The following is a 12,573-nucleotide window of genomic DNA, read 5'->3' as shown; positions in this document are numbered from 1 at the left end:
ACCATACCATCTCAATAAATACAACTTTCTAAAAGCTAATGGAAGCCTAGCTGAAGTATACCAGCGAGAGACTAACTGGAAACCTGGTCTGTCAGCCTGGAGGGTAGTGACCCAGCCTAGAACCAGAGGGGCACTACAGCAGTCAAGGATATTTTAACATTTGTGGAACGTTTTATACTATTTTATATCATTTTTAATTTCAACCAGACCCAGAGCCTGAATTAAGAAGATCCAGGACCTGGGCTTCTTTGTTCTCTCTAAAAGTTTGCTCAGGAAATACCCTTACCTCTGTCAACAAGGCCAGATTAGACTGACCTAAGGAAATTCTTACCCCTGTTAGCCATTAAAGGACGAGACCCTAACCCCAAGAAAGACTACCTTGCTTAATATTAACTGACCTTTGTCAACATTCTTTACAACCTTATTCCATTAAGGAAAATCCTCTTCCTGTATCATGGTTAAACATACATGGGGGTCATAAACGTGAGGTAACACAGGCTTGCTGGGTCTGCTAAAATAATGTATATAAGTTTTCTCATTGCTTTGTTCAGACAGCCAGAGCTTGTCCTCTGACTCCTTGTACGTACAAGTAAGCTAGTTTAGCTATGCTTTAAGGGAAAATAATAAACAACATGGATTTTTCTATCACCTAGCTCTGTTGTTTCCTTCAACCAAATTTTCAGGTTTAACACATTCAAGGAAATGTTGCGCACAAGCCCTTCTTACCTGCTGTAAGCTTCACTTGACCTATTACTTTCAGGGCCTTCTCTGCCTGAACTGCTTCTGTCAATAGAAGGGCCAGGAAGGGATGAAAAGAGAGGAGGAATGAAACAGCATTTGCACCAAGGTTTGTGAGACAATTCATTCAAATAAGATTGAGTGGAGAACAATGAAACATTACCACTGGGGTGGTGGTGTAGTGGTGGGGACTCACACCTACTTAACAGAACATCCCATTCTGTCTGTATGCAGTCTTTCCTCTCTTTAACCAAAGTCACTTACTATAAATTTGTAGGACACTGATCTGGAATAGATTTCTCATTTCTTGATGACATTTCTACCTCATGATCTCCTTTAGCTATTGATGAAACATGAAGATGACTTGGGATTCACACAAGGGAAAACTTCCTAATAATATAAGAAAAACTAGGTTCTAATTAATGGGAATAGTGACTCCCACAAAGTGGTCACATGTATTCAAACTCATACTATTTACAGTTATAGTTATTTAAAATATGGTCATTGGTTCCAGTTCAGTGGGAATACGCAGTCAGAATTTGAATAATTTAATTCCACCTCTTCATGAAATTTGCACTAATCAGGACTGAGCTCTATCCAAAAATGGACTGGACTCTCTTAGGAGGCAGTTAGGAGTTGTTCCTCAGTGGTTTTCTTTTTTTTATTATTTTTAGTTTACAACACACAGTTCTACATAATTTTCAGTTCCAGATTTTCTTCCCTCCCCAAGATGGCATGGAATCCCATATCACTTCCACGTATAACTTCCTACTGAATTAATTTACACACTAGTCAAGTTGTGGAGAAGAATTATGACCAATGGAATGAATCATGAGAAAGAAGAAACAGAGCCAAAAAAAAAACCAACCCAAAAACAAAAACAAAAGAGAGAAAAAAAAGAGGGAGAAAAAGGCAAGCATGAAGTGTGCCTCAATCTGCATTCATACTTCATAGTCCTTTCTCTGGATGTAGATAGCATTCTCTATCGTGAGTCCTTTGGAGTTGTCTTTGTACCTTGTGTTGCTGAGATGAGCAAAGTCTGTCAGGGTTAGTCCTCACATAATCCATATGTCTGTGGGTGTGTATAATGTTCTCCTGGCTCTGCTCTGCTCACTCAGCATTATGTCATGTAGGTTTTTCCAGGTTGTTATGAAGTCCGTATCATCCCCATTTCTTATAGCACAATAGTATTCCAATACCTTCATATACCCACAGCTTGTTCAGCCATTCCCAATTGATGGGCATCCCTTTGATTTCCAATTCTTAGCTACCACAAAAAGAGCTGCTATAAATATTTTTGTACATATGGGTCCTTTTCCCACTTGTGTGATCTCTTTGGGATACAACCCTAGAAGTGGTATTGCTGGGTCAAAGGGTAAGAACATTTTTGTAGCTCTTTGGGCATAGTTCCAAATTGCTCTCCAAAAGGGCTGGATCAGTTCACAACTCCAACAGCAATGTAACAATGCTCCAATTTTCCCACATCCTCTCCAGCATTTATCATTTTCTTGTTTTGTTATTTTAGCCAATCTGACAGGAGAGAGATGGTATCTAAGAGTTGTTTTGATTTGCATTTCTCTAATCAGTAGTGATTTTGAGCATTTTTTCATATGCCTATAGATATCTTCAATTTCTTCCTCTGAAAACTCCCTGTTAACATCCTTTGACCATTTCTCAACTGGGGAATGACTTGTATTCCTATATATTTGGTTCAGTTCTTTGTATATTTTGGAAATGAGGGCTTTATCAGCGACACTAGTTGTAAAGATTTTCTCCCAATTTTCTGCTTCCCTCCTAATCTTTGATGCATTGGCTTTTTTTGTACAAAAACATTTCAATTTAACATAATCAAAATTATCCATTTTGCCTTTTGTAATGCTCTCTATCTCTTGTTGGGTCATGAATTCTTTTCTTTTCCATAAATCTGATACGTAAACTATTCCTTGCTCTCCCAAATTGCTTATAGTTTCAGCCTTTATTCCTAAATCATGAACCATTTTGACTTTATTTTGGCATATGGTATAAGATATTGGTCTATGCCCAGTTTCTGCCCTACCATTTTCCAATTTTCCCAGCAGTTTTTGTGAAATAGTGAATTCTTAGCCCAGAAGCTGGCCTCTTTGGGTTTATCAAAGAGTAGATTGTTATAGTCATTGGCTTCTCCATCTTGTGTACCTATCTTATTCCACTGATCCACCACTCTGTTTCTTAGCCCGTACCAGGTAGTTTTGATGACTGCTGTTCTATAATACAGTTTAATATCTGGTATGGCTAGGCCACCTTCTCTAGCATTTCTTTTCATTAATACCCTAGATATTCTAGACCTCTTGTTCTTCCAGATAAATTTTGTTATTATTTTATCCAGTTCTGTAAAATAATTTTTTGGTAGTTCAATTGGTATGGCACTGAATAGATTAATTTAGGTAAAATTGTCATTTTTATTATATTAGCCTCAGTGGTTTTCAAATGGAGGTTGGACGACCACAAGTTTGAGTGTAATAGAGGGATTCCTGGCCATGTATGAGTTGAGTGAAGTCCTTTCCAATGATGAGATTCTGATTCAGGAAAGTGTCTTAGCCTTGTTTGGGGGACGCTCAGGCTCAGTTCAGCTTATAAACACAAATAAACCTGTAGAAAGATCCTCCTCTACAGCATCTGCTCTCTCCAAGATCACTGATGATATCCCTGTTACCCAGATCAATGACTTTTACTCAATCTTTATCCTCCTAGACTTGATTCTGTAGGAAGCCTTTCCCAATTCTCCTTAATTCTAGTGCCTTCTCACCTCCGATCATCACATTTATCCTGTATGTACCTTGTTGGTACCTCGCTGACCACCCCAGGCTTTTACACAATTTAATTTCCTTAGGCTTGTCAAAGGAAGGCTGTCAGTTGTCAAATCTTGTCAAGTCCTCTCTCCAGACTATTTGTTTGTTTTTCATCCATATATTCCTCACTTTTCATTTCTGCTGCTATAATTTTTATTCAAGTTCTTGTTACCTTTTGCTTGGACAATTATAGCTGCTTCCTCACTCCTAACTAACTACAGCTTCTTTTTGCTGCCAAAGATAATAGGAACAAAATATTTAGAACTAAAAGGAATGTTAGAGATAATCGATCTCGATCCTTTTATTTTACAGGTGAAGAAACTAAGGCAATGGGAAGAAGTAATGTGAGCTTGCTAATGCAGAGTACTTCTTTTGTAATTCTCCCAAAACTCAAAAAATTTCAGTGGTTTCCTCTTCTTTTGAATTCAGTTCATCCATTAAGTGACTAGTGCTGTCCTCATCTGGATGAGATATAAAGGGAACATAAGACACTGTCCCTGCCATCTTGGGCCTCAGCTTCTAATGTGGACAAACTCCTTAATCTGACATTGGAAGGCCCCATGAGGAGGATCCGACCTGTTTCACCAACCTGGTCTCACTCGACACAATATATTTGTTATAGCCAAATTGGACCACTCACCATTCCCTGATCTTTTTCTGCCTTTTTGTCTCTTTCCTTTGCTCACATCTAGAATGTACACTCTTCATATCTAGACCTGTGGAAAGACTACCCCATGTCACTTCCTCTGCACAGTCTTCCTTTCTCCTCCTCATGCTCTTCCCACCACTTGGATATCTTAGATGATCACTTTCTAATGCATATTCTAGTGATCAACACACCTGGTCTTATCTCCCCTACCAGGTGGTGTGATAATAATTCATGTGTAGTACTTTATAATTTATAAGGCTCTTTCCCCCTATCAACCCAAAAGCTTATATTGGGTCCACAAGGCAGGTAATATTATACTTATTTTACATAAAAACTCAGGCCCAAAGACTTGGCCACTGTCATAGTTGAGACTTGGGCCCAGGTTTTCTGACACAAAATCTGCTCCTCTGAATGTGCCTTATTTAATTTTATATCCCAGTGCCTAACCCAGTTATTTGCTCAAAATAAGGCAATCAGGAAAACTTAAAATCAAACAACTACTTTTCTAGCAAGATGATTCCAATAATATTGGAAAACAACAATCATTTTTATAGATTTCAGGAAAACATGCCTCCTTTCCATTTTATCAACAACTTTTCTTTCAATTAACAAAGTTTGCTAGATAGATATCTTGTAAATTATTCATTCAAAAACATTACTCCCAAAACATGGCAAAAACTATATGAATTAATGCAAAGTGAAGTGAGAAGAACCAGATCTTTGTGCAAAGCAACAGCAATGATTTAATAATGATCAGCCTTGAAAAGACATGGCTACTCTGATCAATACAATGATCCAGAACAATTCCAAAGGACTCACGATGAACAAAAGAGAGAACTGATGAACTCAGGATGCAAACTGAAGTATAATTTTCTCATTTTATTTTCTTCCTTTTTTTAAATACAGAATTTTGTTTTGCATGATTTCACATGTATAAATGATATCCTACTGCTTGACTTCTCAGGAAGGAAGGAGAGAATTCAGAACTCAAAATTTAAAAAGACAAGAATATTTAATATAAATAATGAATTAAAATGTTAAAAAATGAAAACAAAAACAAAATATATGGGGTGGGGGTAAACATTACCCCAACTGCTGGGTTAATGTTTCCCAAATTCTTGGCTTATAAACTACATTCAGAAACTCTAGTCTTTCTTACCTGTTGAATATTTCTGTTCTCAGTTTAGATTCAGTAAGCGGGTCTCTGACTGCATCATCTCTGTATGGACAAACATACCCTGCACTTAATGGTACAAAGAGGAGCAGAAGTGCTCATTATAGCTTCCAGATCCCCAGATTTCTCATACGAATTTAACGTTCCTACAGGCACTAAGTGAGTTTCCAAAGCCAAGTTTGCAAAGAAAGCCCCTTAACGCCCAGGTAAACTTTCATTTCATAGACGCCCAAAAGTTTTCAGGTGCATACTGGTCAGGAGAATTACAGGGAATTAACAAGGAGCTCCTTCCTGGCAGTGGCTAAATCTTTCCTGTGTTGTCCAAGCTGCCCATTATGTCCATGCTTTCTATATTGCTTTAAGGACTGCTAAGTACAATTTTGTCATGTGTCGATTAAAAGCTAGAATTGTACAAACCTGAGGAAAGTAGCCAGGGTAGTTATTAGTGAATGGATACAGGGCTAAGAGCCATGATAAATACCCAGCTCTCCTAACTAGCTGACTCAATGAGGTAGATCAAGTTCTCCCTAGAGACTGTTAAATTTTCAGCATGAGCATTTACAGCTCAGAAATCTGCAAACATTTACAAATCAGGGCTTGACTGAATTGATAATAGCCTAGACTTTAAAAAAGTAATCAAGAAACTTAAATTTAAGTGTGTGTGGGTGTGCACGCGCTTGGAGAGCTGGTTGTTAAACACTGACCAACCACCTCAATTGTCAAAAGGGATAAACATTCATTAATCAAGCAAATACTAGGTTCCTGCTGTGTGCAATGCACTAAGCTATACACTGGGAAAGAGGCCAAAATAGGTAAGACCAAGCAGGACTATAAGAGATATGCATACGTAACCAAACATAGCCCCTACTGCAATAGATAATTACATCACAGTAAATAGACAAGAAGATTATAAAATTCTCTAAGAACAGAGGAGTGAGCACGATCCTGGCAGGAAAGCCACCTAGTCTCATTAAGCCTCAGTTTCATCTGTCAAACACTTATTACTTGTACTACCTAACTGACAGGGTTGATATTTTTTAAAACAGCTTTGTAAAGTGCTCTCTTGAAATGAATCATTTCGGGGACCTTACGAGTGGCCTTTTGATTGAATCCAAATTTCACAGAACAAATCCCCTTAATAAAAGTATTTGTTGTGTAAAACTTGGACTCAGTCAAAACGCCACATCCGAGGACCTAGAGGGCCACACGTGGCCCGGAGCCTCCGGTTTCCCACCCCTCAGTTAAGCCTACTCTGCTTTTTGACCGGAATGATTTATCTTTTTTTTAAAGGGCAGGTTTCTTATACCTGCTCATTTCCCTGTTCTTCCCAGACATCATTCCCAGCCCTAGCTCTCCCCAGGGTAGCCCATGGACAACCAGACCACCAAACCCCTCAAACACAGGCTGCCTTTTGGCAGGGGGTGCTGAGGGGGAAACATGTAAGTCTTACACTCCCATGTGAATGGCTCCTCCAGTGGCTGGTCTCCCAATGTCCCCATCATTCTTAGGCAGAGACACAGAGGGCTCCTCACTGATGACACTCCTTAGCTCATGAAGCAGTTGTTTTAAGTCCCTGGTAGGGTCTTCCTTCAGGATAGAAACTTTGGCTGGCACCTGAATGAGGACAATTGTTTACATAACAAGTGTAACCAGTTAATACTGTACTTTCTGGACAAGTGCATCCTCACCAATAAATATGTTACTAATTGGATTGGTCTAAATATATTCAACATCTTCTAAAGGATTAAAGCATTTGGAATAGAGGTTAATGATTATTTTTATCAGAAATACAGAATTTTAGAGCTCATAGAAACTTCAGGGATTTAATCTGGCCCCTCATTTCATAGATGGTGAAAAGAAACATTTTTTTTTCAAAATCAGCCCTATATTCTTTAAGAATATAAAAAGTTTTACAAATTGTAGTCCATTTTGGCATAATAAATATATATTTGCATTCTACCTTTTCAAATCAGTGATATAATTTTGTAAAATTTTGTAAAACCTAAATGACTTATCTAAAGCTTCTAAAACAAATCATTCACCCATTTGAACTCTACTCACTTGGAATTCATAACAATTTAAACAGAGCTTGAAGTTCACTCTTCTAAAAATGTTGATATCTTCTTTTGTTTATCCATTATCTTCATTTCCTAACATATCCTTCCCCTTCCAGCAAACTATGCCTTTCTCTTTATTTTAAAGAGGGGAAAAAAAAAAGACCACAAAAACCAACCAATACTGCCAAAAGCTATGGAAAATATTCCCTGCCCTTAGTTCTCTACCTCTGTATTTTGTTACTGTAAATGTGAAGGATTCAGGATTGTTGGTGGTTTTTGGTGAAGTGGGGGGGGGAGGGTCTTTCCATTTACATTACTGTAGTCATTCAGCTATTGCTTTCGTGGCTTTGCTTACAGGGTTTACTTTTGTGTTAGCCAGGCAAAAAAAGGTTTAGCAAAAGTATAGTGTAAATAATATTATAACAGGAATATTTTAACCTATTTGGGAAAACAAGCTGCTTCAAACGTAGATTCATGGGCTGCTGGTGATCTCAGTTCCTCAATATTCTGTTCCTTCACTCCACCCTGGAACTCAGCACTGTGCATTCAAAAACTTGGACTTTCTTCTATTTGTCCACAGCCTTCTCCTCTTTCGCTGCTTCTTATAGCTTACTTCTAAACATTTCTCTTGCCCCCACTGCAGCCTGTAATCCCTCCACCTCTCAGGAGCCTTTCCGACTTCACTTATTCCCTTTCTCATCTTGACCCTATGGGTAACCCATGATCTAATTCTACACTGGCTTCTACTTTCCAATCCCCTGCCCCCCCAGTCCTGCCATCCCCCCGGACAATCCTCAGCCTCCTAGGCAGCAGAACAGAGCATTAGGCAATCCCGTGACGGTGCCCTCAAATTCATGTCATCCAGCTTCAGCTGGCCTGTCTGCAGCAAGGCCATCTCTTCATTCATCCCTCACTGCCCTCCCCCGCCGAAGCCATTTGGACACTTCTCTTTCCTAAAGCCTCCCACAATCCTCCCTCCCCCATCTCACTGAGGAACTCACTTCTTTCTTCAGTGAGGAAATGGAGGATGCTTGCCATGAGCTCCCTTTTCTCCTCTTTCCTTCATCTCAAAATGCCTGACATCACCACCACCCTTTCACTTTCACTGCCTTTCACAATTCTCTGACAATGACGCCCTTCTTCCATTTGCCAAGGCCAACCCCTCTATGTAGCATGGAAGGCAAGTCAAGAAGTGATTAGCTTCTTGGCTTTTATCTAGCAAATGTCTAAGCCACTGAAATTTCTGTCCCTCACCCAGCAGGCCCAGGGGCTCTATGCTGGAGCCAGCTCTCACCGGTTTGGGACAGAGAGAGAGTTACATTGTCAGTGTGAGCAATAACACCTCAGAAATCAGCAAGTGGCTGGATTGGCTGTCTTGTTGATTGTCTAGACTTAAGAAAATGTTAATAATGCAGATTAAGCTGACAAGTGTGTGTATACAATTTTTTCCCAACCTGATTGTTAATTAAACCTTTACCACGTGACTTGACTTCTGTGGCAGTGCAGTAGAAGGCTCAGGGAATGAGGCCAATAAGAACCACTGGCATGTCTGTTGCCAAGGGCTTTTCATCTTTGATCTCATCCGAGCCTCAGCCCCCCTCTTAGCACAGATGGGCTGAGGATCTGCTTCCTCAAAGCCTCATCTGTCTCCTTCTTCTGTCTGGTTAGCATGTGATATACATCTGCTGACCTTGACTCATAGGCTCTCAACACTGCTACCCTGCTCTGGTCCCTGGATCTCCTCACACAAGCACATCTTATTAAAATACAACATTAACATGACTAATAGGGAAATATGCTCTGCATGACTACACGTGTATAACCTTTAGCAAATTTCTTGTCTTCTCAATGGCGGGGGGGGGGGGGGAGAGGGGAAGGGAGGAAGAGAATTTGTAACTCAAAAGTTTAAAAATGAATGTTAAAAATTATTTTTACATGTAATTGGGGAAAAATAAAATATTAAATATATACGTGTGTGTGTATGTGTGTATGTGTGTGTGTGTGTGTGTATATATATAAACAAAGTCTCAAAGGAAAAAAATAAAATACAGTGCTACTCCATTCTCTCCCCTTTTACCCATCCCTATGTTATTTCTTTTTTAAAAAGGGGGGTAGGCTTTCTTCCAGAGTGGCTCTCCAGTTGTGGAGCCTATCCCACTAACTCACATGAGGTTGCTCGCCTCCTTGTGGGAGGATTGTAGCTCCTCTGGCTTGTTCCTACTACTTTTTACATTGTACATGGACAGCTGAGACCCTAGGCTCTCATGCTGGCTCCCTTCTGGCACCTTCCCTCCTGAGATCCCTTGGCTATCTCTGGTGCTCTTCTTCTCCCTGCACTCCAGCTACAGGATGTGGTATCCCACTTGATGGACATACGTACACAGTTTTCTTTCCTTTTTGGGCTAAGGTCCTTTTGCTCAGATTTGCAAAGCTCAAGGCAATATCTTGCCAGCCCTTTTTAGATGAATTCTATCCTGCATTGTTTCATACTTGCTTTTTGTTATGTCGTGTATGTGCCCATGACCTAGGCCCTCCTGCCCCCACAAGTCCCTCCTCTCTGAGATCACCTTCCATTTATACTATATATGTCTTGTATGTTCATGGTTGTGTGTTCCCCTCTAGACTGTGAGCTCCTTGAGGGCAGGGGCCATGTTTTTATCTTTCTTTGTATCCCAGTGCTTACCAAGTGCCTGGCAAATACATAGTAAGCATTGAATAAATGCTTATGGACAGACTCACTGACCCTGGATCACTGCAGAGCCTCCTATGGGAGATTCATAATCACTTAAAAGATTTCAGCCCCACTGTGCACGTAGGAAAAAAAAATCAAACCCAGGAAGAGTAGTTATTGTCCAGAAAGATGTAACACTCAGTTATACAACCCCTGGAGATAATGCCACATCTGCCTTGCATAAACCCTGTCTGTCTAGGTGTGAATCATCCACTGGGGACGAGCAATAACCGGGGACTGGAAGTGAAAAGAGAAGAGTGGCCAAGTCTCCAAAGCTTCTCCCAGAAACAACCACCATCTTTTTAACAACAAAATTCTCCTGGTGGTGCCGCATGACTTCAAGCTACAGAACCCCGTGGCCTCAGATGATGCCACTGTGGGCTGCCCAAAGGGCAATGTCCAGGAGCAGGATGGGCGTGGGGAGGCTTCATTGTATCACCAGGAGAAAGGAGGTAAATGATGTCATCGGAGAGATGGACAGCAGGAAGAGGAGAGAAGTAAAACAAACGGCTCTCTCCTTGACAGACAGAATGAAAGCACTACCAAGACACCATGTACTACATAATTTATCTTCACAAATTTTTTTGGAAAAAATCAAGCTCTACAACCTAGCAATTAAAATGAATAATTCTCATGTATATGCATATATATTCTTTTGTCTTTTATGGAAAACGCCTTGAGCTAAAGTTGCATACATTCATTCCCTCATTTGCCACAGGGGTTAGAAAAAGTACTTACATGAGATACATAGCTGATGGCAGACTGGGAAGATGGTAAATTAGCAGAGTGGGGCCGGGAAGTAGGCAGTGATGGTATAAGGCGCTGTTTCACTGGAGGAGGTGGGATGTAGCCTGGACCCTGAAGTTCCTATATGTTAATATAGATATAGATATGGATATAAATGGGCAAAACATTCTGAATGATTTCTGGCCTTTTGAACACAAAGGATTATGAAACCCAAGTGTAACTTTATACTACAAAATATCAAGTATTATTTGAATATTGGACACTGAATATAAATTTTTTTAATATCATAAAAAACTTAACCCCTAAAATTGATATATTAAGCCCAATCAGGATTGATTTTTAAGTTACTCTATGGGGAGTCAGACTCTTAGGAAGAAGTATTCATTCAGATTGTCAGCATATTCCAATGTATACTCCAGAGCAAGGGTGCGGAACCTGCTGTCCCAAGGCCACATGTGGCCCTCTGGGGACTCATGTGTGGTCCTTTGGCTGAATCCAAACTTCACAGAAGAAATCCCCTTAATAAAGAGATTTGTCCTCTAAAATTTGGATTCAGTCAAAAGGCTGCACCCAAAGACCTAGATTACCACATGTGGCCTCGAGGCCACAAATTCCCCACCCCTGGTCTAGAGGCATAAATATGTGTCTTGGTTGTCTTCAGATTACCTTCATGAAGAAGATCTAGGAAAAGTGATATAGACTAAAAAAAGTCGCACTACCCAAGTTGTATTCTCCAAAGGGCGCCCTACTATTGAGAAAATGGAAATAGAGCTCTCCAAGAGAGTACTATGTGAGACTTAAACTGATTCAACACAAGGTATAAATAAAGCAAGGCCTTCTATGGTCATGAAAACAATGCGTGTCAATTTTTGATAATTGGGTCATGAGAAATTTTTGGAGTTGGTATGAAATAAATTCTATTGACCTAAGATAGCAGCAGAAATCTGTAGGAAGTATGAGATCTGAGCTCAATGCGGCCAAAGGAAAGTGCTACTGTTTTGTCCTGCTTACCTTTTGACTTTATACCACATCTGGAAAGAGATAAGGTTATAAAGCAATAGCCAAGTCACCTAGTGTGCTGAGGCCTACCCAGGCAGGAGTCAGAAAGCTTCTACAGAGCACAGAACTAGAAACAAGGGAATGGAATGTGCTGATTTGGCTGGATTTGGGGAGGGTGAGGGGAAAGTTCCTAATACTTACAGCTGTCCAAAAGTGAAATAGGCTGCCTGGTAGGCAATGAGTTTCCCCTCCCTGGAGGAGAGATGACCAATTGTCAGGAATATTGCAGATGACCAATGAGATCCCAATCAACTCTGAGATTCTACCATTTAAAAATTCAATGAACCAAAAGAAAAATTCTGGTTTGTTCTTCCAAAGATCCATATGTATGAAACTAAGTGGTTAAAACAAGTAGTGTGTGATAGGAGAAAACTGACTCCTGCTTTTCAGTGGGCTTGGCTAGATATGAATGTTTTTCATTATTTACAAGATGCAGCATTTTACCATAATGTCATAATCTGGAATAACATAAAGCTGTAATAGAAATAGATTCAAAATTATTTCCAGGTTGTCAGCAAGTGGAAGAGTGATGGTGTCCCCTCTTTTCCCTGACCTCCCCGAAGGTAATCCTTCATGCTGCCCAAACGTCT

The 12,573-nt window shown here is 40.0% G+C and overlaps 1 protein-coding gene across 1 annotated transcript in view; it reads right to left on the bottom strand.

The window, feature by feature from the left end:
• The window catches only part of CCDC158 (coiled-coil domain containing 158), an 89,315-nt gene that overhangs the window by 16,666 nt on the left and 60,076 nt on the right, over window positions 1-12,573 (bottom strand). Inside the window, exons 18-20 of the mRNA XM_036764968.1 lie at window positions 10,916-11,044; window positions 6,840-7,003; window positions 5,375-5,434 (exon numbers count right to left, since the gene is read on the bottom strand). Coding sequence (XP_036620863.1) covers window positions 5,375-5,434; window positions 6,840-7,003; window positions 10,916-11,044 — 353 coding nt within the window. The remainder of the gene's footprint in view (window positions 1-5,374; window positions 5,435-6,839; window positions 7,004-10,915; window positions 11,045-12,573) is intronic.

Source organism: Trichosurus vulpecula, chromosome 6, assembly GCF_011100635.1.
Source record: "Trichosurus vulpecula isolate mTriVul1 chromosome 6, mTriVul1.pri, whole genome shotgun sequence".
Classification (NCBI taxonomy): domain Eukaryota; kingdom Metazoa; phylum Chordata; class Mammalia; order Diprotodontia; family Phalangeridae; genus Trichosurus; species Trichosurus vulpecula.
Note: the sequence above shows the minus strand (reverse complement) of the source record. Positions and strands in the feature narration are given on the sequence as shown.